This window comes from Prionailurus viverrinus, chromosome B4 (genome assembly GCF_022837055.1).
Source record: "Prionailurus viverrinus isolate Anna chromosome B4, UM_Priviv_1.0, whole genome shotgun sequence".
In the NCBI taxonomy this organism is placed as follows: Eukaryota; Metazoa; Chordata; class Mammalia; order Carnivora; family Felidae; genus Prionailurus; species Prionailurus viverrinus.
The window spans coordinates 118,020,924-118,048,468 of NC_062567.1; the positions used below are offsets into that span (position 1 = coordinate 118,020,924).

Sequence of the window (27,545 nt, forward strand, 5' to 3'; positions counted from 1 at the left end):
CTCATTAGGAATTTCAGCTGTAATTTGGTGACTCCATGTTGGAAACTCTGGATTTTTTTTTTTTAATGTTTATTTTTGAGAGAGAGAGAGAGAGAGAGAGAGAGAGAGCGAGCACCCACAAGCTGGGGACGGGAGGAGAGAGAGGGGAACAGAGGATCTGAAGCAGGCTTGGCACTGACAGCAGAGACCCCCATGTGGGGCTCAAACTCACGAACCGGGAGATCATGACTCAAGCCAAAGTCGGACACTCAACTGACTGAGCCATCCAGGCAACCCTCTGGACTGGTTTTGAGTGGGAGGCTGAACTAGAGGACTTCTAAGTTTCCTTCCAACTCTTCTGCAATTTTATTCTTTGACTTAATGATATATTGCAATATTGACTGTACAAACAGGAGGGAAAAAATGAATATAAAACCACCAGTGTATATTATTTTTATTATTTGTGCTTCAACTTCTAAATTTGGTCACATACTAAAATGGTCTCTGGGCATACTAATGAAGCTACACAAAAAGTGGATCGAAACAAAATCAAGCTAAATCCTCCCTAACAAAACATATTTACAAGAAATTGAATTCTGAAGGCAAAAAGTGGGGGAGGAGACTAAAAGATACATGTAAAAATTGCAAAGTATTAACTGTACCCCCACTAAAATTATAGAAAAGGCTCATATACATTTACAGTATTTCTCAAATATCTGTACTAATGTAGCAAAAACCTACCACTTTTCATAAAGATATTCTTGGCCTGGGCATATTTTTATTGATATAAGAATTCTTTCAATTATGGAAATTTATAGAAATGGGATATGAAAAAGTTGCTGAACTTGCTCATTCCATATGCCTATTCAGACTCTCTTACCTTCATAACTTTTGTTTTGCACAAAAAAATCTCGTTCAATTGCAAGGGATGAAGAAAGTAAAAATAAATCCGAGTAAAGAAAGCAGCAAATGAGCACACGCACCCCAATGTTTATAGCAGCGCTATCGACAATAGCCAAAGTATGGAAAGAGCCCAAATGTCCATCGACGGATGGATGGATAAAGATGTGGTTTCTACATACAGTGGAGTATTACTCAGCAATCAAAAAGAATGAAATCTTGCCATTTGCAATAACATGGATGGAACTAGAGTGTATTATGCTAAGCAAAATTGGCCAGAGAAAGACAAATATACGACTTCACTCATATGAGGAATTTAAAATACAAAATAGATGAACATAAACAAGGGAAGGGAAGCAAATATATATAAAATCAGGGAGGGGGACAAAACATAAGAGACTCTTAAATATACAGAACAAACTGAGGATTGCTGGAGGGGCTTTGGGTGGGGGAATGGACTAATTGGGCGAGGGGCACTGAGGAGGACACTTGTTGAGACGAGCACTGGGTATTATATGTAGAGGATGAATCACTGGATTCTAGTCCTGAAATCATTATTGTACTATATGCTAACTAACTTGGATATAAATTAAAAATTTTTTAAAGAGCAGCAAATGATTATCATACCTGTCTGTGCTAATTATGCTAATAAGTATTATGAAGCAAATATCTTGAATTTGGACAAAATGCTAAGTAAGATGTCATATTATTGCTATACCAATAAAATGTCTCCACTAGCAGTGAATTTCCTCACTTTCCATGTTGAAATTAGAATCTTAACAGTTGTGGGCATATCATTTAGTGAAGAATTGAATTTCTGCATGTGCCAATTTTTCACATTACATTTAAGAATTTTCATATCGGGGCGCCTGGGTGGCTCAGTCGGTTGAGCATCTGACTCTTGATTTCAGCTCAGGCCATGATCCCAGGGTTGTAGATCAAGCCCTACATCACTCAGTGTGGAGCCTGCGTGGGATTCTGTCTCTCTCCCTCTGCCCTCTCCCCAACTTGCGCGTTCTCTCTCTCAAATCAAAATAAATAAACATTAAAAAAAAACAAACAGAATTTCCATACCAATTTTTTGCTTTGGGTTTTAACTGAAGTGAATTCCTTCCCACAAATCTTTTTCAAGTGCTTTATTATTGGAATATTGTCCACCATATGCCTTACACCGTATTTGTTTACTATGGTTACTTTAAAAATTTCCTGCTCTGATTATACTATATATCTATTTTAATTGGAGTGATTTTAAATATTGGGAATGATAGGCTTTGATCATACCCCTGTATTTATTTCACTCATATCCTTCAGAGATACTTCTGATCTCTATTTATTTAAGCTTTCATTCATATACCTATTTTTTATTCTCATTTATTCTTAATGGCATTTGTGATTCAGTATTTGATTGTTTTGTCATATCAGCCAAAACAATTCTGCCAAATGGCTGCAAGAAAAAGACTAAATCACCTCACTGTGCTCTCCTAATCTCCATCTCGCTCAAGTATTTCTTCACTAATTGAGCAAATATTTTTTCATATAAACAGTGAAGAGTTAAGAATGAGTATTGTACTTAACATTCAGTTTAATATAACTTGTAAAGAAGGAATTGACTTTTGATAGATGACACAAGCAAATTGAAGATAAAATCTAATTTATAATAAAGTACTGCCTTTTTGTCTAAATGGTTTCAAATCTTTTAAAACCCAGTTTACTCTTCTTTTGATTTAGTGATATGTTTTCTTCTAAGAACAAAACATTATCACATATGTTTTATTACACAAGTAGGAAAAAAAGACATTAAGTTCATTTCATATCTCTTAAAATTTTTCTGAGTTTCAAATTCTCAAACCTGCAAGACTACACAATAGTGTTAGCAACATATATGCTGCATTTCAATACTGTAAGAGTAACGTGAGTTTCCTCCACTCTACAAGAATTCATCAGACATCTAATATTTGGTAAAAACAATCATGCTTACATTTTTGCTTCCTTTTACCTTTGTATTTCTCAAATAAAGGTGGCAAAAAATTAAAAAAAAACTTATTGAGTAGTATAATTTAATGAAGAAATGAGTGTTTTAAAAACATTATTTGTTTCTATATCCTGTGTTAAGTCTAGCTTTTAGTATTTCATTTTTAAAAATAAACTGAAGCTTAGCTCAAAATTTACTTTTTTCACCATCTCTAGGAACAAGTGAGTACCAAAATGAGATTTTTGTACTTTAAGGAATTAGGCACTACTGATCCTGTGTACTAGTCAATTTGTCAAAAATCGAAAACTATTTCAGCCAGTACTCTTTTGGCCTTGTTTCCATTTTGTTTGGCTGATAGGACTGTCAGATCTTCACAGCCACAACACCATATGTTACAATCAAAGCCAGATGACATTCTGGCACTCTAGCAGTTTCATGAAGTGATGTGCTAATTTTCTGTTTTGTGATGGTTTGTGATAAATCAACTACAAGTTCAGAGACTAAAAATTCTGAAGAAAACACTATCGCAAATTTCTCCATTGCCCACCTTTTTCTTTCCCTAAGGACTCAAAGTGTCTGTTCTTTTAAATAACTACCACTATTTACTTTCTACCAGTGTTCCATCTCTCCTCAATCCAACGTAGAGGAAAAACTTAATACCTAAAAAACACCCTTGATACCTCATCCACTCATTTTATTCTTTCAACAGATTTATTGAGCACCTACTATGTGCCAGCCACTGTATGAGGCATAAGGAATACAAAGTTGAACATTGACAACAAAAACACAGTTCCTGTCCTCATGGGGGTTTACAGTCTAGAGGGTCTACATTAATCAAATAAATACATATAAAACTACAAAAATGTTCAACGCTAAGTAGAGGTATGTGTTCATGTGATAACAGACAACATTGGTTCTTACTGTGTGACCGGAATTAAGGAATGCTTCCCTGAGGAAGTGATGAATAAGTGAGATCTGAAAGACAAATAAGAATTAAACTAGGCAATGCAACAGGAAGAGGTATTTCAAGACAAAGGAACACAAACAAGGGCTCCTGTGGTGGAAGAAGCACTTTAATTCCCACTCATTCCAGATACTTGAAGTGCAACGAAGTAACAAAGTAACTGAAACGCGATGTACAATTATGTGCCAGCCACCGTTTTAATGGTTTGGACATTAACTCTTTTAATGCTCAGAATTATACCCTAAATAGTGGCTCTAACTTAAATATTTTTGTTTTCATCTTAAGAGCAAGAAAAAGCCATTAAAGTGGGTAAGAATAGGGATGGGGGGGGGGGGGTTGCCTTGATTAAAACTGCACTTCAAAAGAGAATTTTGCCTGCAGTAGAGTGAATCAGAGGGGGGCCCAGAGGAGCTGTAGGAAGACCAGTCAGGAGGCAACTGCAGTGAAGCAGGCAAAAGGTGCTGATGGTAGCTAGGGAGGCGATGAGAGGTGGAGAGAAGCCAACAAATACGAGAGATGACAGGACCTGGTAAAGAGCTGACGGTGGGGGGCAGGTAGGGAGAGGAAAGTGTCTAAGAGTAGTTCAGGGTTTCCAGTTTGGGAACCAGGGTGATGGTGGTACCATTCACTGAAATAGGAAATGTCTTGAGTAGAGTGGAGATTAATAAAAAGTTGTTAAAGTGGAAGTTATTATAACTCTTGTTGTGACAAATACCAAATAACTACAACAAATCCAGAAAGGAGTTTCTGGTTAATTTTTCTACATATATTTTCATGCAATCACACCTAGCCATTCTTATGTGGCTTAAATAAAAATAACATTTCATCACAATTAATGTCACAGGGTGGTCTTTTGAAATTCTAGGACAAAATGAGATAAGAAAAAAAATACAAGATACTAAGAAAATGTTTTTGATGTACATAAAATTAAAAGGCAAAACACAATTACCATTTCAGCCCGTGACCACTAACATCTCTGGCTAGAGACTCAGTGCAAATAACATAAAAGTAAAAATAAATAAAAAATATGGCAACTGTTTTTTCTACTTTATGGCAAAACACAATTACCATTTCAGCCCGTGACCACTAACATCTCTGGCTAGAGACTCAGTGCAAATAACATAAAAGTAAAAATAAATAAAAAATATGGCAACTGTTTTTTCTACTTTATGGTCATTAAAAAATTCTGGTAAGTTTATCATAGGTTTACTCCTGTATTTCTCACACTGTGAAAAGGTTGGGGTTAACTTACACAAAGGTTCTCCCACTATCTTCTAAGTAGTTTGAAAAATATACACACATCACACTTGCACAATTAAAAGTATTATATTTATCTTATAAAAAAAAACAGATAAAAGTAAGTAAATGACTCCTTTCCCTACCTCTGGCAAAATCTGTGAATTAATGACAAAGGTAAAATAAAAACATATAATTGGGATTTAAGTCAAAAGGGCAAGTTATTGATTGTGATTTCAGTCAAGTCACTTGTTCTTTTTTAAGCCACAGGGTTTGTTTGTTTGGTAAAAGTTATAAAATGTGAGTAATACCTACCTCCCAGATTTGTTGTGAGAATTACATGAGATAATGTTTTTCAAAGTGCTTTATGAATTTTAAATCTCTATAAAAATAGTACTCACTATAAATTTAAAAAGTCCAACAAAGCATATAAGAATGCTCAAATCAATATTAATTATCATCTCTACTGTTTATATGCTTCTTGAGAAGGCCAAGTAAACTGAAAAGGAAAAAGGAAAACATCCAGCTTCTGTAACACTAAACAATTACACCATAAATTTAAAACTTCTATGGAGCAAATAAGGCAGTCCTGAGAAACTGTCAGCTCTGAAGAAGTTAATGTCCCATCAGTCCTGCTTTTGTGTAAGAGACTGCTTTTGTTGAATACCTACAAATCAACAGTACTCTAAGGATATAAGCTGTATGTTTTAAATCTTTAATTAGACCTTTGCTTTTAGTCTAAGACTACTATATAGTTTTAGATTAACATGGTTTAAAGGTGATTTTTAAAATACTCTGAGGTAAAAAATTAACAATTTAATTTGTTCTTTGCTATATCCTCAGCTCCCACAGCAGGCCTGTATTTTTAAATAATGTCAATGAAAATGGATGTTACAGAAGGAAAAAAAAGGCCAGTATTGTTTTCAGTGAAATCTAAATCACTTCAACACTTAATGTAAATGAAACATGTATTTTCCTCCAAGTATTCCGATATAGGGATGGCTATGGAAGTCATGCCAAACAAGCAAAGCACCATAAGTGTTGTAATGTCATTTAAAATCTTCAAGTATCTTAAAGAAAGAGTAGTCTGAGCTGTTTCATGTTATAGCTTGGATATATTTATGTTTAAGAATGTGAATTTTAAAATAGACCCTACTTAGTTTAATTCTATCAGAAATATATTTTAAATCTTTAAAAACATCTGTTTCTTAAACACTCATAAACTTTTATAATGCATGATTTTCTCTCTCATGTTGGTTTCAATCTTAACAATCCCTAGAAAATAGAATTCAAAATGTACCATTATTCTTATTATAGAAGATAATATTTATATCACAGAGACCTTTAATCAAAACTAGCTTTATAAATACAATATGTGTAAACATCTACCTAATATGTTACTACAAGAATGGTATGAAATTTTATGTATATGAAAAGAAAATTCTCTGCAAACATTCCCCTCCTTAAAAAGAGAAAAGATAAAGGTAAAGAAATAATATAAATAGTATTAATTAAAATTCTTGTAGTTACAAATGCTACCAAATGTAGGGATAGTTAAATTACTCTTTTACTTCTAACATAAACTGTTTAAGGAATGTACAAGTAATGCTTTCTAAATCAGTTGGCCATATACTGTAATGCTTTGCTTTTTTACAGTTTGTGCTTTTTATTTTTACATTTGTACGATCTTTTAGTTGAAAATTATAGCTTTAACTTATACAGTTTATTAATCATTTTAAATGATTTGTTTTTCACATTTTCAAATTACTTTGTAAGTTCAGCAGGGTGATGATTTTCCAGAATTTTCAAACCCAGTCAATATAATTTATTAACTTGATTGGACTTTTCCACAGTAATTAAATAATTATAGATTTAAGTACATAATTTTAACAACATTTAAAAGGTAAGCCTCCTTTTAATTACACTAGCCCTAAAAGCATTTGAATCTTTGTAAATAAATTATTAACAAATAGTGATAAATAAAACCAGCAATCTGTGGGAACACAATAGCTTTCCAATTTTCTTTTTAAAAAGTGCCTATAATGTGATATCAAAATTAGGAAATGACACCTTCTTTCCATTAGGCATGTAATTATTTTACAGCATGTGCTGACTTCCCCATATCATACCAGTTTAAAAGAGGGTTAAACCCCAAAACACAAAACAACCAAAAGATTGTAATGCCCGTACCTAATACTTTCTAAACTGGCTTTGGAACAGTCACCACTTCATCACATTCTACTTCATTTTATTGTCATTTCATGAAAAGGAAAGTCTTCTGCTATTAGTAACATAACATTATAAATACAACCTCCCTACTCCACAGCTATTAATTTTAATTTTTGATTGCCATTCCTGTTATTCAACTGTCATCTTCTTTATATGATGAAGAAGAGCATCTTTTTCCAAGTGAGCCTCTGCAAGAGCCATTTTAGCTTTGGCCAATTCCTGTTTAAGAAATTCATTCTCTTCCATGAGCTGAAATGATAAATTTGGGAAGTAAGAGAATTTAATCATTTTCAGAATATACAGACTATTTACACAGTATCTAAAGGTGTGACACTTGGGATAGTAAAAACACCCATTGCTGGTGAGAGTGAACTTAAGATGAAGCACTTTATAAATCTAATAGTGATTTTGTTTAATTTCAAATCCCCTCGACCTCTCTGTGGTTTTACACACTGCTGACCTTGCTCTTCCTTCCTAAGCCTCTCTCTTTTACCTTTTATGCCTCAGTTCTTTCATGTTTATCTCTGTTCACCCACAGGCTTTTCTTCTTTTCCTCTGCTGTTTAAGAACCCTTAAATGTTACTACTCTGTTAGATTCTGTAATTGGTCATCTTATAACTTGAGTCACTCACTCTCTTAGATGACCTTATCTATTCCTATGGGTCTATCACATAACTTGATCTAGCACGAAACTTTGTCTTGAGCCACAGGCCCATATTCTGAATATCTCATTAAACATTTCATCCAGATGGCCAATAGGTCTCCCCTCCCACATTAAGACTCAGTTGAAGTACTTTTTCCTCTTCGAACTATTCCCTAACCCCTAACTATGAAGATTTAATGATAAAACTCAGTAAGACCTTTCTCTCCTCCAAAACACATTTACACAGATACATTAATATATACATGTTTAATTTCAAAAAGTTCTCAAGACTTCTTTGGGTCCAGCTTAAGAATTCCTGCCTTAAACCAAGTTGGGTATTCCCTATATTTCTCCAATCTCCAGCATTGCACTTGCATTGCAGTATGTTGTGACCATCAATTACACACTTCTATCTTTCCCACTAGACTTCAAGTTTCTTGATGGGGATGATATATTGTTCAATTTTCTATTGCTAGCTCAAAGGTGACATCCAAAAAATTCTGGTGAACAGATAAGTGAACTCATTCTTTGGTTCTAGCATAGAGAATTAAAATTCTGCTGGATATTTTATTTATAATAACAAAAATAAGAAGCAACTCAAATGTTAACAAATATTAAGAGGAAGAATTAGAAGTGATAGCACGGGGTACCTGGGTGGCTCAGTTGGTTGAGCATCCAACTCCTGACTTTGGCTCAGGTCATGATCTCACAGTTTCATGAGTTCGAGCCAGCCCATGTCAGGCTCTGTGCACAGAGCCTGCTTGAGATTCTCTCTCTCTCTCTGCCCCTCCCCTGCTTGCACTTTTTCTGTCTCTCTCAAAATAAATAAATAAACTTAAAAAAAAGTGATAGTACATTCACATCCATATTACTCTGCCATTAAAATAAATTATGAAGCAGGGGCGCCTGGGTGGCGCAGTCGGTTAAGCGTCCGACTTCAGCCAGGTCACGATCTCGCGGTCCGCGAGTTCGAGCCCCGCGTCGGGCTCTGGGCTGATGGCTCGGAGCCTGGAGGCTGTTTCCGATTCTGTGTCTCCCCCTCTCTCTGCCCCTCCCCCGTTCATGCTCTGTCTCTCTCTGTCCCAAAAATAAATAAACGTTGAAAAAAAAATTTAAAAAAATAAAAAAATAAATAAATAAATTATGAAGCATATGTAGCAATATGGAAAAATATTTGTTAAACCATGTTAAGTAAAAAATATATATAGTATATACATTAGAATAATAATTATTTTGAAAAATTATGGAAAAGAGTCTGAGAGGAAAATTTTTAAAATATATATTGATAGCACTGCAGACAGTTAGAATGCATTAAAGTTGTTTAAAAATATTTTTCCAATGTTCTGAAATATTATAATATTTTCACAAACTTAAAATTAAGACATCAAAAAGAACCTATCCTCCAGGATTCTTTTCTAGATTCCAGGAACTGGTACTCTCCCACATTTACTCCTCTACCTTCTCATTAGACTACAACCTTTGTGAAGGCTGGGAATGTTCCAATCTTGCTCAACACTATATCCATGGCATCTAACACAGTGCCTGGGCACATAATAAGCACTCAATAAACATTATTTAAATGAATAAATGAATAATGTTTTGACTTTTTAGTATCTAGTATTTGTTTTAATTGCCCAAATTGAATGAGAATAAATTAGTTTTCCTATTACCTGTTCCCTAGTAAAATCAAAGGAGCACCCAGGAAAGTTAACCAACTGAGAAGGCCAAGGAACCTCTGGACTTGTCTGAGTGGCTTGAGTAATGCTGTGCTGTTCCTTCACATCATACTCTTCACTGGTAAGCAGGACTGAGTCACTTTTGACTTTGTTTTTCAAATCATTTCCAGTGTTAAGCATCTGAGAATCTGATCGGACAAATAAAATGCTCAGGTAACGTTGCAAAATATGTGATATATATTAAGTTCTATTGTGAAAAACTAATTTTAGGAAATACATCTCTATTAGTATGAAAACATTATAATTAAATAGAAACACAAGTTAAGTCAATAAAGCCAAAAGCTCGTTCACTGAAAAGGTGAACAAAATCAACAAAAGTCTAGTTACACTGACAAAAAAAAAAAAAAAAAAGAAAGATATTACTAGAATCCGAAATTAAGAAGGTGACATTACTATCAACCTTACATAAATAAAAATTAAAAGGAATACTATGAACAACTATACACCAATAAATTAGATTAACCTACATGAAACAGAATAATTCCCCAAAACCCAAAATACTAAAATAGACTTAAAGAAGAAATAGACAATGCAAATACACATATAGCAGGTAAAGAGTCTGATCAAGAATCAAAAAACCTACCCACAAATAAAAAGCCCAGGACCATATGGCTTCAATGGTGAATTATATCAAACATGGAAAGATTTAACTACAAATCTTTACAAACTCTTTCAAAAATTGAGGAGCATTTCTCAATTCATTACATAAAGCCAGACAAAGAAACCACATGAAAACTAAAATGAATATGCTTATATAAATATGAAAATAAAAATCTTAAACAAAACATTAGTAAACCGAACCTCATAGTATGTATAAATAATTATACACCATGACCAAGTGCGATTTATCCCAGGAATGTAAGGTTAATTTAATATCCGAAAATCAATTAATGTAATACACTACATCAATACAACAAAAGCCACATGATCATCTCAACAGATGGAGAAAACATCTGAAAAAATCAACACTTCCATGATAAAAATACTCTGCAGACTAGGAACAAAAGGAAACTTCCTCAATTTGATAAAGGGCATCTATTGAGTTAATATCATACTTAATGGTAAGAGACCAGACATTTTCCCCCTAAGATCAGGAATAAGACAGGATATTTGTTCTCACCACTTTCACTCAACATTATCCTAGAGGTTCTAGCCAATGCAATGAGGCAAACAAACAAACAAACAAAAAAGTAAAAGGAATCCAGATTAGAAAGGAAAAAAATAGGGCACCTGTGTGGCTCAGTCAGTTAAGTGTCTGAGTCTTGATTTCAGCTCACGTCATAATCTCACAGTTGTGAGATTGAGCTGGGCATGGAGCCATTCTAAGATTCCCAATCTCCCTTGCCCCCTCCCCTGTTTGTGTGCACACATGCACTCTCCTTTGGGGGGGGGGGCAGAAAAAGAAAGAAAAGAAAAGAAAAGAAAAGAAAAGAAAAGAGAAAGAAAAGAAAAAAGAAAGACAGACAGAAAGAAAGAAAGAAAAAGGAAGGAAGGAAGGAAGGAAGGAAGGAAGGAAGGAAGGAAGGAAAGGGAACAAACTATCTCTATTCACAGATGACATGATCTTATATATAGAAAAAAACCCTAAAGAATCCACTAAAACACTCTTAGAACTAATGAATAATCTCAGCAAGGTTGAGGAAAGAAAGAAAGAAAGAAAGAAAGAAAGAAAGAAAGAAAGAAAGAAAGAAAGGAAGGAAGGAAGGAAAGGGAACAAACTATCTCTATTCACAGATGACATGATCTTGTATATAGAAAAAAACCCTAAAGAATCCACTAAAACACTTAGAACTAATGAATGATCTCAGCAATGTTGCAGGATATAAGGTCAGTATACAAAAATCAGCTGTTATTCTAAACACTTGTAATGAACAATCACAACTAAAATGAAGAAAACAATTCTATTTAAAATGTCACCAAAAAAATAAAATACTTAAAAATAAATTTAACAAAAAATATGCAAAACTTATGCTCAGAAAATTCTAAGCTTTCAGTAATCTCTTTGACATCAGCTGTAGCAACAATTTTCTAGATAGGTCTCCTTAGGCAAGGTAAATAAAAGTAAAAATAAACTATTGGGACTATATCAAAATATAAAGTTTCTGTACAGCAAAAGAAATAATCAACAAAACTAAAAGGCAACCTATTGAATGGGAGAAGTTATTTGCAAATGACATATCTGATAAAGGGTTAGTATCCAAAATCTATAAAGAACTGATACAACTGATTACCCACCCCCCAAAACACAAATAACCCAATTAAAAATAAAAAAAAATCCAATTAAAAAATCCATAAAAATCCAGACATTTCTCCAAAGAAAACATCCAGATGGCCTGTTCAAAAGACACATGAAAAGATGCCCAACATCATTCATTCATTAATATCTGGAAAATGCAAATCAAAACTACAATGAGACATCATCTCACACCTGTCAGAATGGCTAAAATCAAACAAAGAAGAAACAACCAGTGTTGGCAAGGATGTGGAGAAAAAGTAACCCTTACACACTATTGGTGGAGATGCAAACCAGTGCAACCACTGTAAAAAACAGTATGGAAATTCCTCAGAAAGTTAAAAATAGGACTACCCTATGACCTAGTAATTGCACTACTGGGTATTTACCCCCCCCCCCAAAATACAAAAACACTAATCTGAAGGGATACATACACCCCTACATTTATTGCGGCATCATTTACAATAGCCAAACTATGGAAGCAGCCCATGTGTCATGGATAGATGAGTGAATAAAGTAAGATGTATACATACATGGAATATTATGAGCCATCAAAAAGAATGAAATCTTGCCATTTGCAACAACACGGACGAGGAAGAGAACGTAATTGCTAAGCAAAATAAGTCAGAAAAAGATATATCATATGATCTCACCCACATGTGGAATTTACAAAAACAAATGAGCAAAGAAAAAAGAGAGAGAGACAAACCAAGAAAAAGACTCCTAACTATAGGGAACAAACTGATGGTTACCAAGGATGGTTGGGGGGAGGAGAGCGGGAAGGAGATGTAATAGGTGAAATAGGTGATGGGGATTAAAGAGTACACTTATCATGATGAATAAACAAACAAACCCAAAACTACAACGGTAAACCACTTCATACTCACTAAGATGCCTATAATAAAAAAGTCAGGTATTAATGAGTATTGGCAAACAAGTGAAGTTGGAACTCTTATACGCTGCTACTGGTAAATATGTAGAATGGTGCAACCACTATGGAGAACAGTCTGGCAGTTCCTCAAATGGTTAAAAACAGTTACATGTCCCAATAATTCTATACTTAAAATGTATACCCAGAAGAAAAACTTACACATACATGTTTATAGCAGTATAATTCATAATAGCCCAAAAGTAGAAACAATCCAAATGTCCATCATGCAATGGATGGATAAACAATATTTAGTAAATCCATATAATAAATATTATATTATCTGGCCTTACAAAGGGATGAAGTACTAATATATGGAATGACATTAATTAACTTTGAAAATATCTAGCGAAAGAAGTTAGTAATAAAAGGCCATAATACTACATGATTTCACTTATATGAAATGTCCAGAATAGATAGGTAAATCTACAGAGACAAAAAGTAAATCAGTGGTTGTCTAGGGGTGGAGGAGGAATGGGGAGAGACTGCACCATTTGTGAACATATTAAATATGACTGAATTGTATACTTAAATTGGGTGAATGGTATGGTATGTAAATTATATCTCAAAAATGTTTTTATTAAAAATTAATTTTTAATAAAAAAATTAGGCAGGAAGTATCTACGTCAACATTTTTTCTTCCTTTTTGGATCATATATAGTCAGAGCACTTTAGGTTGCATGTGAACTGAAGCCCAAATCAAAACTTGCTTTTAAAAAAGAAAATGTACCTAAAACTTATATAACATTGTGAGTCAACCATACTTCAATAAAAAAATAATAAAATTTTTTGTAATAAAAAATGTATAATAATGTATAATGTATAATAAGAAATGTATTTGACTCTAACAGGGAGTCCAAATGATGGTGCTTCAGTCCATCACTGATAGTGGATATTGGGTTCATATGATGTCTTCAGGAGTGTCATTTTAGGAACCTGATTTTATATTTCTAAAGTCCATTTTTCTTTTCCTTTGTGTTGAACCAGTCATATGATGGCAAAGGTGGTCTCTAATGACCCCAAACAAGTTTTACAGCCTGTGACCCTTTCTCTCTTAGTGTCCTTATCAATTCACAAAACCTCAATACTTGGATCATAGTCAACTCATGTACCACTCACTGTGTCCCAAAGGCTGGTCTTTTTTTTTTTTTTTGAGTGAGAGTGTGTGCACATATGCACAAGCGTAAGTGGGGGAGGGGAAGAGGGAGAGGGAGAGAGCCTCAAGCAGGCTCCATGCCCAACGCAGAGCTGGATTTCAAGATCATGGGATCGGGACCTGAGTCAAAGACTCTTAACTGACTGAGCCACCCAGCCCCCCCATCCAAAGGTGGTAGTCTTTTGATTGGTCAAGCTGGAACCTATTCCCACTTTTGTGATAGGGTCACATGATTGTCAGGTCCACCAAAATAACATGAAATGAGAGAACGGCAGTTTGCCAAATCAAATTGTATTGAGTGGACTAAGGAGTAATATCTGCTCAATATAATTTTTCCCCTTAAAAAGATTCCAAGAAGAAATAATTGCCAAATTATTCTCCATGATGATTCCATCAATTTTACCCCTACTCTCTCTCTATATATAAATGGAATAGTTCTATTTACATGGTTAAATGACATCAAGTTGAGTTTTGGTCCGTTCTATGCTTCATTTTATTATAGTGGTCCCAAATCAGAAACTACTTTTTATAATAATGGCTTGCATCAGTTATGTTTTTAGTAATATAACTAGAAAAAAAACTACAAAAACTGTTGTGTTGGTTCAGACTTGCATACCACTCAGCTTGGTACTGACTGTAAGAGAAACTTACAGAAACTGTAAGAAAATACTATGCCACAGGAAAGCCAAGTTCTATACTCTCTAATAACACCTCTACTTGATTAGCAACTTATACTTTCATTTTCAGACTTTAAAAGGAGCAAAACTTCTTTTAAATGAAACTTGTCACAGAATGCTAATATAGACTAAAAATAAGAGCTGAGTTACACTGACTATAGTTAGGATAATAGAGGACCCAGGACTTCCTCTATTTAGCTTATATCTCACTTCTCATGGGATCCTAAGAATAATGAAAAAACACTGACTAAACAATTCTGAAATCCATTTATTTCAATCATTGGGAGATGGATGAGGAGAAAAAAGGGAAGGAGGAGACAGAAGGGAAGAGAAAGACATATGGGGAGAGGGAAAGAAGGAATGAGGCAGAGAAGGAGGGAGAAGAAAGATGGAGAATGGAAGAGTGGGGAGGATGGGAGGAGAGGAAGAGCCATGTACAGGGTAAGGGGAGATAAAGAGGGAGAGGTAAGTAAGGAGGAGGAGGTAGGAAGTGAAAAGGAAGAAATAAAAAGGGAGAGAATGGGAGGGAAGGGGCAGGAGGAAGAAGGTAAAAAGATGAGAGGGAATGGGAAGAGAGAACCTGTGAATGATAGAGGTGATTGGAATCTGTTAGAGTAGAAAGATCTATTTCCTTTCATATACTTTAAAGAGCTTCTTTCAAGTTTTTGGGACAAATTATGATGAAAAAAATCCATGCCTCTCATGGATGAAATGGGCAGCTTCTTACAGTAACATACTTTTTCCCTTAGCACAGGCTCTTTCAGCTTGAAGAAGCCACTCGATGTGTCTAAACTTACATTTCTTCATTTGCAAAATGGAGGTGATAAGAATACTTGCCTTAATTATCTCAAAGGGTTCTGGTAAGAATTAGTTGATGTTTAATGTAAAATAACTTTATAAATTGGCAAGCATTATCCAAATATTAATTGTTATCAGTACTACAGAAGGTATTGATAAATTTCTGACTTTAAATATAGACTTTACTAGTTATTTGTTTATTCCAATAAGAAATTTCTATTCATTTTTCTTCTCTGGTCATACAGACTCTTCAGAGTTTAGGCTTTACACCAACCACTAGGTTTCATTACTAAAAAAATCTTCCCACATTCCCAGTTAGGAACCATTACAGCAATGATTCTAGGAGTGTGTATGGAAGAGCTGCTTATTACAGACCTTTAAATATACATTGCCCCTTCCCCATTACGTTCTGATATAATATATTGGGAGGTAGTCCCTCCATCACAATCGTTTGAGTTGAGAATCAATGCCACAATAGCCATTGCTCCAGATGGGAGACTGTTTTGATACTTTGATGCCTTAAATTTGATGCTTCTGAGTTTAGATATTTTTAAAAATCTAGCATATGCCTTTTCCTCTAATATGCCCTCACTACCTAAAGTGCTCTGCTGAAAAGACCCAATTAAATATCATTTTAAAGACAAGAAAAAATATATTCTTAAAATGTAGTACATGTAATAAGGATCAGCTTCTAGTTTTCCCAGATGTAAGAAATTAAGTGCATAATATGTGAGATATGCCTTAATGACAAAATAAAAATAGTCATTACCTTGCTTTCATTAGGGTAGACTAGTAACTAAGACGTGATTTTTTTTTTGAAATTCACACAACTTTAAAGACAAATGCAAACAGAATTTCCATATTGAACCAATCTTCATGCATATACCTTTGCCTGACTGGTGATTTACTTTGGCCTTTAGCTACTGCATTAAAATACAGCTCACAGGGTGCCTGGGTTACTTAGTCCCATGAGCATCGGACCCTTGATTTTGGCTCAGGACAGGATCTCACGATTCCAAATGTTGCAAAGGCCTCCCTGAATGGGATTCTCTCATGCCTCTCTCTGCCCCTCCCCCCTCATGCTCCCTCTCTCAAAATAAAACTCTAAAAAATTAATAAAATACAGTTCACAACTGGTAATATACGTACCTAACTGTAAAATACAGATAAGAAATGTTGGGGAGAACACTCAAGGAGGAGAAATGTCCAAGCACCTTGGTTTTTTTTTTTTATGTTTAAATTTTTTTATTTTTTTAAGCCAATTCTACACCCAACATGGTGCTTGAACTCACAACCCTGAGATCAGGAGCCATAAAGCCCCTGGATTTTTAAATTAGTTTTTTACTCATTTTAATGTTTAATTCTATTTCTCTAATATGTGTATGCAAGTGGATTTTTTCAGATATTACAAACCTCTCATTTAAAAACAATATTGCTTTTGTCTTCTTTAGCAAAGAGTACTTATTTGGTAAGTTAGGTTCTGCATTTAGGGAATGTGAGAAATGCCAGGAATCAATCTTGAATGATAGCATTTTAGAGTGGGGAAGCATTAAAAATATTCTAATCTCACTTCATTGCCAATAATTCCCCAAGAATTACTTTAAGGATGTTTTAAAATTTATCAAGCATAAATATTTTATTTTCTGCTATACTTTTGTGTTAATGACAAACCTTATTTCACTGAAATGAGAGAAACAGTCTGCATGAACTGTAAGGTTTGGAATCAGGTGTTATTTCTTTGAGATTCAATAAATAGAAGTTTCATGGGTATTTAAATATTCCTGTTTTTTGAATCCATATATATACATATGGATATATATGTTGTTAGATAGATAAAAGTTTATGACTGACTCGTGTTTTGGGAGGTCTTTTATCAATGAAATCTTTCTTTGGGGTCAAAAAATTTAACAGGCACTTCACCAAAGAAGATAAACAGATGGCAAATGGCATATGAAAACATACTCTGCATCATATGTCATCAGGGAAATGCAAATTAAAACAACTTATGACTAAACAGTGATTTAGAATGGTCAAAATCCAGAACAGACAATAAATGCAAGGAAGGATGTGGAGCAGCAGGAACTCTCATTCACTGCTGGTGAGAAATGGTACAACCACTTTCTTACAAAATAAACCATATATTTACCGTAAGACCCAGCAATCATGTTCCTTGGTATTTACTCAAAGGAGCTGAAAAATTATGTCCACACAAAAGCCTGCGCATGGATGTTTTGTGTTAGTTTTTTATTTATAACTACCAAAAAGTGGAAGAAACCACAATGTCCCTCAGTAGGTGAATGGATAAATAAACTGTGGTACATGAAATGTAATATTATTCAGCTCTAAAAAGAAATCAGCTATTAAACCTTGGGGGGGGGGGACAAACAGAGAGGAATCTTTAATGTATATTACTAAATGAGAAAGAAAGACCAATCTAGTAAGACTACATACTATATGATTCCAACTACATGACATTCTGGAAAAGGTAAAACTATGGAGACAGTAATAAGATTGGGGCTGCAGTGGGGAGGGAGGATAAACAGAGTACAGAGGATTTTTAGGGCAGCAAGACTGCTCTGTAAGTTATTACTAAACTGATGGATATATGTCATTATATGTTTGCCCAAACTTACAGAATGTATGACACCAAGAATAACTCTAATGTAAACTATGGGCTTTGAGTGATAATGATGTGTCAATGTAGGTTCATCAACTGTAACAAAAGTATCACTCAGGTGGAAGATGTTTATGACAGGAGAGGCTATGAGGTTATGCACCTGTGGTAGCAGTGGGTATATGGGAAATTTCTGTGCCTCTGCTCAATTTTGCTGTAAACCTAAAAATGCTCTAAAACTCTTTTAAAAAACTGTCCCATTTCCCACTGTTAGTTTTAAATTTAATGTTATCTCTCATTTCCTTTTTGTTAGCTTTTGTCTGGTATATATTTTTGTTCCATCACATATTTTCAGTGTCTCTGTGTCATTTTATTTTGAAGGAATATTTTTGAAATTTGAAGGAATATGTCCTGCCGCACATACCTTGATTTTTCCCCTAACACTATCTTAGTGCCTCTGCCTTTTAACAAGGGAATTTAAACCATTCATATTTACCACAATGATTTAACTGTTAAATTCTAATTTAATGTTTTCTATTTATCATGCTTCCTTTTTATTCCATTTTTAATTTTTTACCTTTTGTTAGATTAATTGGATATTGTCATCCAAGTTTCTCCTCAGTCCTAATGGTTTAAAGATTATTATCTTTAGTAATCTAAGGTTATATACACAATATTAGCACATATTATTTAAACACACATTGTTCTATCAAAGTCTAGTGTAACTTCCCTCTTTTTTTTTTTTTTAATTTTTTTTTCAATGTTTATTTATTTTTGGGAAAGAGAGAGACAGAGCATGAACGGGGGAGGGGCAGAGAGAGAGGGAGACACAGAATCGGAAACAGGCCCCAGGCTCCGAGCCATCAGCCCAGAGCCTGACGCGGGGCTCGAACTCACGGACCGCGAGATCGTGACCTGGCTGAAGTCAGACGCTTAACTGACTGCGCCACCCAGGCACCCCTAACTGCCCTCTTAAAAGGACAAAAAAAACAAAAACAAGACAAAAACTTGAGCACAATTTTATTAACCTATTTCCCTTCCTTTTCCCCCCAGTGCAACCTCTCATACAAACGTCATATAGAATTTTAGTTACACATTAAAAACAATTTTCCTTATAGAAATGAACAAAAATTTAGGTTTAACACCAAGTTTTACTAGTTTCTTATTACTGTTCCTTACTAATTTTTCATTTTAATTAATTCTTTCTATTAAAAAAAACTGTTCTTATTTTTGCCTTTACTTTTTAAAATTTTTATATTTAAATATTTATTTAAGTAATCTCTACATCCAACATGGGGTTTGAACTTACAACCCGAGATCAAGGGTTACATGCTCCTCCAACTGACTCAGCCAGGCACCCCCTTATTTTTGCCTTTAAAATAAAAGTTAAGGTTTGGGGCACCTAGGTGGCTCAGTAGGTTGAGTGTCTGACCTCGGCTCAGGTCATGATTTCACAATTCGTGAGTTCAAGCCCCGCGCTGGGCTGTCCTGACAGGTCAGGGCCTAGAGCCTGCTTCCAATTCTGTGTCTCCCTCTCTTTCTGCCCCTCGCCTGCCCATTCTCATTCTCTCATTCTCTCATTCTCTCATTCTCTCTCTCTCTCTCTCTCTCTCTCTCCCCCTCCACTCTCAAAAATAAACAGTAAAAAAAATTAAAAGTTAAGGTTCAAATTATTGTCCCACAGAATTTTGAAGATATTACTTAACTATCTTTTAGCATCCAATGTTGCCAATGGAGAGTATGATGCAAATAAACCTGATTTTCATCCTTTTGCTTTTCTCTCTAAAAGAGTTTAAGACTTTTCTCTGTCTTCCGTATTACAAAATGTCACCAATATGTCTAGGTAAGATTTGTCTTTCACTCACTTTGCTCGGCATTTAGTTGGCTCTATCAACTTGAAGGCTTGTTTCTTCCTTCAAATTTGAAACATTTCATTATTTTTTAAATTATGTTTCCTAATTCCTTTTTTCCTGTTCTTTCTGGAACTCTCTTTAGATACATGCTCTCCTTCGTGTATGTGTGGCCACCTGAACACCACTGGTCAAAAGAAATGTGTTTCTCCTACCCGATGCCCTCCCACCCTATGAATATACCTCAACATCTTTAAATACTTCTTTCCCCTAGACTTCTTTCCCTATTCCCATGGCCCAGATACCCCCGCACAATGAACTGTGCTTTGCTAGAGCTACAGCTCCTTGCAACTCCTTTGCCGCTCTATTTTTCTTTCACTCTTTCCCCATTGTGTGTCTTTCTTAATAGTTATCTCAATGATTTTACCATACTTTTTAAACTTGTTTTTCCTCCCCTCTCCCTTTTTTAGAATACCCTTTGTTCAGTCTTTGCTATCTGTGCTATATAAAATAGCAGCCATTTAGCAACACATGGCTATTCAAATTTAAATTGATTAAATATTAAATAAAATTAAAATTCACTTCCTTAATTGCACTAGCCACATTTCAAGTGCTCAACAGCCACTTCATTATAGATTATAGAACATTTCCATAAGCAGGAAGTTATACTGCACATTGTTATCATAGACATATTCAACTTTAGCTGTGTCCAGTGTTTTTAAGCTGTCTTTATTCACCCAGACATCACAAAAGTATGTTTTTTGAATATCTACTAGGCAAGACAGTATTTTAGGAGATAGGGATAGCAATGTATCAAATGAATTCCTGCACTCATGTAACTTACATGCTACTCAACAAATAAGAAAGAATATAGTATATCAAAAGGTTCTAAATGTTCACTGAGACCAGTAAGTAGGGCTAGGGAGAAAAGGAGTGACAGGAATGGGAGAAGGATGGATGGACAGAAATCTCTAAAAGGGGGGATGTGACCAGAGACCTGCGAAAAGTAATGAACTGAGGCATGGGGGATATCTGAGGTAAGAGAATTCCAGGCAAAAGTACTGCCAAGTACAAACGCCCTGAGACAGGAGTTAGACTAACAGGAATGAATGGTGCAGAGGGGGAGAACAGCAGGGGATAACAATGGAGAAAAACAAAGAACAAGATCATGTTGGATTTCGAAAGCCACTGGAAGGACCTCAGTAATTTTAATTGGATTGCAAAAGGAAGCCAGTGGAGGGTCTTTAGTTGAGAAGTTATTTGATACAAATTAAATTTTAACAATGGTACTCTGGTTGGTGGGTTGGTAATAGTGCAGGCAAACAAAGGCAGAAGAAGAAATACAACTTAGGAATTAACCAGAATAATTCAAGCAGATTTGGAAGTGCTAGTGTTATGGATGGTAGGAAAAGGTCCAATTCTGGTTGTCTCTTAAAGCTGGTGGTTTTAGGGAGGCTATTGTTTTTATTTCAAAGATAAGACTTTTAATTTTCAAAGATTTTTAACCGATTATTTTCCATAAGAGCTTGTTCTTATTCTAGGAGTTCAAAATCCTATCACGTGTTTATAAAAGTCTCTACTTTTCTTTGGCATTAACTGTATTATTCATTTATTTCTTGCCTCTTAATTGGTTTTTGAAATAGGCATTTTGTCATTTATTTCACCCATCCAACATCAGAATTCCTTTCTTAATGTGAAGAATTTCATTGGGGGAGTAAAATTTGCTTCCTTCAATAAATGTTGGAAAAGACTACTGAAACTCCCTGATTCCTTTCCATGAGTGTGACACAGATGTTGCCTCAAATTGTACTCACCTTAGATTTCCCTCAGATACTAAAGAAGGGAAGGGAGAGAACTTTCTCTTTCTGGGGGCAACAGCGGTGACAGTAGGGGCAAGGTCAAGTACCTAAGAATAAAAGTTCAAACAGGGCTGACTGCAGCAGTTGCCGTAAGGCTGAATACACAGACCAATAATGACAGTAGTGCAAAATGAAAAATCAAGTGTCCAATGTCAGGCAGTAGTGTGTCCCATCACACTAGATTACAATGTAGTGTGGTTTGGGGGTATGGATCTGACAGGTAAATCTTGAGCCTGGTTCCCCAGATCTCCCATGATTCTAAAACATATATATTTAAGAGCTTTGTTAAATGATTCACATGTCCCATTTACCCATTTAAAGTGTGTGGTCCAGGGGAGCCTGGGTGGCTGAGTTGGTTAAACATCTGACTTCAGCTCAGGTCATGATCTCGTGGTTCATGGGTTCGAGCCCCATGTTGGGCTCTGTGCTGATAGCTTGGAGCCTGGAGCCTGCTTTGGATTCTGTGTCTCGCTCTCTCTCTGCCCCTCCCCTCTTGCACTCTCTCTCTCTCTCTCTCTCTCTAAGGTAAACATTACAAAATTAAAAAAAAAATTAATAAAGTGCGTGGTCCATAGGTTTTTAGTATGCTCTCCAATGGTACAACCATCACCACAATCACTTTTAGAACATTTTCATCACCCTGAAATTCCACTGTACCTATTAGCAGTCTCTCCCCATTTCCTTCCAATCCTGCCTCCAGCCCTAGGTACCCACTAATTTACTTTGTCTTTACAGATCTGCCTTTCCTGGAAATTTCATGTAAATGAAATCATACAGTATGTGGTCTTTCATAACTGGCCTCTTTCATTTAACATAACATTTTCAAAGCTTCCCTGCTGTAACATGTATTAGTGCTTCATTCTTTTTATTGCTGAATAATAATCCATTGTATGAATATATCACAGTTTCCTTGTCCACTCATACCATGATGACATTTGGGTTGTTTCCACTTCTGGGCTATTATGAATATTGTTCTTGTCAACATCAACATTTGTGTACAAGTTTTTGAGTGGACCTCTGTTTTTACTTCTCTTGGGTGGAACTTCTGGGTCATAAGTAATTCTGTTTAACTTTCAGAGTTACTGCCAAATTGTTTCTCAACCACCCACACCATTTTACAAGCCCAGCTATGTAGGAGGGTTCCAATTTCTGCACATCCTCCCACCACTTGTTATCATCTGTCTTTTTGATTAGTCACCTTAGTAAGTCTGAAGTGTTATCTCATTGTGGTTTTGATTTACATTTCCATAATGGCTAATGACGTCAAGCATATTTTCATGTGCTCATTGGCCATTTTTGTATCTTCATCAGAGAAGTATCTGTTCAAATCTTTGCCTATTTTTAAATTGGGTTATGTATCTTTTTTAGTTTTGAGTTCTTTATATAGCCTGGATACCAGCCCCTTACCAAATAAATGACTTATGAATATTTCTTCCATCCTGTGGGCTGTCTTTTTACTTTGCTGACAGTATCATTTGAGGCATAAAAGTTTTAAATTTTCATGAAGGCCAATTCATCTACATTTTTCTTTTGTCATTTACACTTTTGGTGTGGTATCTGAGAAGGCTTCTTTACCCAGGGTCATTAAGATTCATTCCTATATTTTCTTTTAAAGAGTTTCAACATAGTTTTACCTCTTACTTTAAACTCTGACCCATGAAGAGTACATTTTTGTGGATGATACAGGGAAGAGGTCTAGGCTCCTTCTTGTGGTATGTTTCAGCACCATTTGTAGAAAAGGCTAGTCTTTCCCACACTGAATGGTCTTGGCACCATTGTCAAAACTTAGTTCATCATAAATGTAAGAGTTTATTTCTGGTCTCTTAATTCTATTCCATTCCAATAATCTTTGTTAAACTCCTTCTCTACTCAATTAGCTAGAGAATATTTCTTGCTTACAATCATGACTACTGCCTATTTATAATCAATCAAATGTTTGAGAATTCTTGGGTGTTTGCTTATCCCATTTTCTTGACTATGGATGTTGTTTCTATGTGCCATACCTGACATCCAGTGATGGGGTGGAGGGAAGGGAGAGATACCAAGTTCATCAACTGGGTATAAAATCATTCCCTTCCTGGGAACTGGCAGCTGTAGAATTTACCCTCCATGTTTTAGTCTATATGCAAACCCCACTGAAGTGTGCTATTTGGTAGAAGCGCAGGAAATGGTCTCAAAAAGAAGTGTCTAGATTGTTCACCTATTGCCTCAGGGGATCTATTCTAATTTCAGCATTCTGTTGGGATGCTTTTTGAGGAGAAAAGTCTCCTATACTCTCTTGACACCATTTGAGTGATGAGTTTAGAAAAAGGAACTCTGTGTGAGATTCAGTCTCTCCTTTCTTTGGTCTAAGTGTTGCCCACAAAAAGGATGCATTCTATTCTGCTTTATCTACAAGACAGACCTGCCTGTTTTGGGATCTAAAGTATTTGGGGGGAAAGAGACGTAAAGCAAACTTATCTTCTTACACCTAAGCTATTTGCTCCATGTGAGCTATTTCAGAAAAGAAACTGACTTTTTTTTCTTTATTGACCTGATGTCTTTGCTCTGGTTCCCAAATTCCAGAAGAGGTAGACTTGTTAGTTAAGAGTTGCCCATGAACTGATCCTACCTTAGCAACAGTCCTCTTTTAGATGGGATTATGGCTCCAGATTTTTCTGGTTTTGCCTCTTTGGCAAAGTACTCTGATTTTGTGCACTTACAAGGATTTTTTTTTTTTTAATTTTTAACAGTTATTTATTTTTGAGAGACAGAGGCAGAGTGTGAGTGAGGGAGGAGCAGATAGAGAGGGAGACACAGAATCTAAAGCAGGTTCCAGGCCCTGAGCTGTCAGCACAGAGCCTGACATGGGGCTTGAACTCACGAACCACAAGATCATGACCTGAGCCAAAGTCAGATGCTTACCCAACTGAGCCACCCACGTGTCCCAAGGATTTCTGATCCTCTGATGGCACTTACTTTTCTTACTGTATGACTTTATTCTTCTTTTAACATATGTCATTTCATGAGGTCTGATAGATGAAATAGATGCATATAACAGCTCCTCATATTTCACTCTCAAGAAACTACTAATAAAGTGAGACCGGAATACCTAAGTCAACCAAACCAAGCTCTTTCCTCTACTCTACATCACCTTGTAAGATATAGCCCTTACACTAGAGACCTTAACAATCTTGTTACAATGGAGACACTAATTCTTACATTGAGATAAAAGTAAAACTAAATACATAGCAATACATTATAAGTAATCAATGTATAGAGAATAAGTAAGTACCCAAGAATTATAAGAAGTTACACCAGGTTATAAAGAACAATTGATTGAAAAGGAGGAGCTTGAGACAAACTTGAAAGGAAACATACAATTCTAATGAGAAATAAGAAGGCAAATAAGAACATGGAGATGGAAAAGTGCACAAAAAATTCTGTTACAGGAAGTACACCAAGTTGGTTGAGTTATATATAAAAGAATAGTGGGAGATAAAGCTAAGAAAGAGATCAAGAAGCCCAAGTAAGCTTAAGAGCCATGTAAGACCATAAAAACCTGTGTCACTTTCATTCAAAATACATTAGTAGAACAGGTATTAAAGCCACTGTAGATGAGTCATTTTTGAGGTAAAAGGTCCATACATAGATGATATTCTATTCTAAGGTAGTGAAATTGTCCCCCAATCATCTACTACCACATATTACATATCTATAAACAGGAAGTACAAGTAAACAAATCAGCATATCAATAACTTTAAATCTCAGTAGGTGCTCAATAACAATGTTTTTCATATATACCTCTGATATGAAAAGAACCATCATCATTTCTCTCTACCACAAGATGGTCAATATGAACAGTTACAGGAGCTGGCTCAAGGGATATTGTACTACTACGAGGACTGTCGTCCTGTAAAAAAGAGAAGCGGTATCAGCATGTTGTTATTAAAGTAAATGATTTCTTTTTTTTTTTTTTTAATTTTTTTTTCAACATTTATTCATTTCTGCAACAGAGAGAGACAGAGCATGAACGGGGGAGGGGCAGAGAGAGAGGGAGACACAGAATCGGAAACAGGCTCCAGGCTCTGAGCCATCAGCCCAGAGCCCGACGCGGGGCTCGAACTCCCGGACCGCGAGATTGTGACCTGGCTGAAGTCGGACGCCCAACCGACTGCGCCACCCAGGCGCCCCAAAAGTAAATGATTTCTAATTTCTATGATTCTTTTCATTATTCCCCCACAAAGACCAAAAACTCATATCAATAAATGCTAATAAGCACATATTATAGAGAAGACACATTCTTAAGCATGAATTAAAGTCCCAGTCGGCAAAGTGAACATTCACAACACGAAAATATATAAATACTTATTAACATACTTTTAAATTTATTTTTGTGTTAGAAACTTGTATCTTCATTGGCATCACGGTTGCAACAGTTTCATCTTCCAAAAAATGTTGAATATTAGTAAGCGAAGATGTAAAAAACTCTGTGCTAAAGTTTTCTATGTGGCATTGCAAAAATCCATTTTTTTCTGCAAGCAAAGAGTGTATTACAGCACCAGGCCCACTCTCAAATCTCAGAGTAATCTCAGGAGAGGATTTGGAATGAATTACAGATTTATGATCCGAACCTATGGAAAAAGAACACATAAAAATCATAACTTGTAGCACTATTCAAAAACTCTCAATTATTTGTCATCAGACATTATTGTCACTTTGTATAATGTTAAAGCAATAATATCTTAAAGTTTTAATATTTATCTTTCATTTACATGATATTTACAGTACATATACAATATACCATACACAGCCCTTCAATTTTTATAGACCTTCCATGGCACTTCTGTTGACCTATCTATATTTTCTAATGTTTTGGTGCCATGAAAACATATACCATGATATAAATCTGATATGATGCACACCTAAGATACTTAGAATGTCTGAGTGTGTACCTATCTATTCATTTATAATGTAACAGACAAATGTGATAAACAGTCATGACACTTAAAGCGACACTTAAGCCATTTCTTAAGAAATAACAAAAATGTGAAGTTCTGTACCTTCCTCATTAAAATTGGGTCCTTATATAATTAGAAAAGTAAGTATACAAGACCTCAATAAAATGTCTCTATTAGAAAACAATTTTAAAACTGAAATTAAAGCAAGGGAGATATATATTACATTTATGTTTATACTGATTTATGCATATATATAAATATAGTATACATGTATTTAGGCCTTGGCCTTGTTCCAAAAAAGACTTTGAGTTGGCTGAGATAAATACTAAATTCAAAAACAAATTTTATCATTTCAATAAAGACTCACAGAAAATCTGATTTTAAAAATCAAAAGTTTTCAGTATGACCACTTAAGTGAACCTACCCTCACAGCAACTATTTTGTTTATATTACATTACCTAGCTCCAAAAAGAGTAAGAGGCAAAACGTTCATGGTATAATCATATGAAAAATAAGTAAGCAATGGAAAAGGACAGAAGGAAAAAGGTAAGGATGGGCAGTAAGATTAATGACTCCAAACACATTATTTACTTTTTCTGTGCCACAGGTGAACCAAAAATGAACTTCCTAGCAGCAAAGAGAAAAATGTGATCAGTTTCACAATTTACAGAACCGATGAATTAAAAAAAACACAACTAACTGTTCTGGAAAAGTCAGACTATTGAAATATCAAAGTCACCAGTCTCATGGGTCCTTGTAGGAAGACCTACTAATTAAATTCATCATGATGGAGTGTTTATTTTCCCTCAGCATGGATGTGAATCCTTTAGT

General features: G+C 35.2%; 1 protein-coding gene across 2 annotated transcripts in view; it reads right to left on the minus strand.

Moving 5' to 3' along the window:
• Positions 1–5,125: 5,125 nt before the first annotated feature.
• The window catches only part of BLTP3B (bridge-like lipid transfer protein family member 3B), a 108,506-nt gene continuing 86,086 nt past the window's right edge, over positions 5,126–27,545 (minus strand). For both annotated transcript variants that reach the window (XM_047867064.1, XM_047867065.1), the window contains 4 exons: positions 26,134–26,387; positions 25,558–25,666; positions 9,594–9,787; positions 5,126–7,529 (listed from right to left, as the gene is read on the minus strand). In XM_047867064.1, coding sequence (XP_047723020.1) covers positions 7,410–7,529; positions 9,594–9,787; positions 25,558–25,666; positions 26,134–26,387 — 677 coding nt within the window. In that variant the 3' untranslated portion in view covers positions 5,126–7,409. The remainder of the gene's footprint in view (positions 7,530–9,593; positions 9,788–25,557; positions 25,667–26,133; positions 26,388–27,545) is intronic.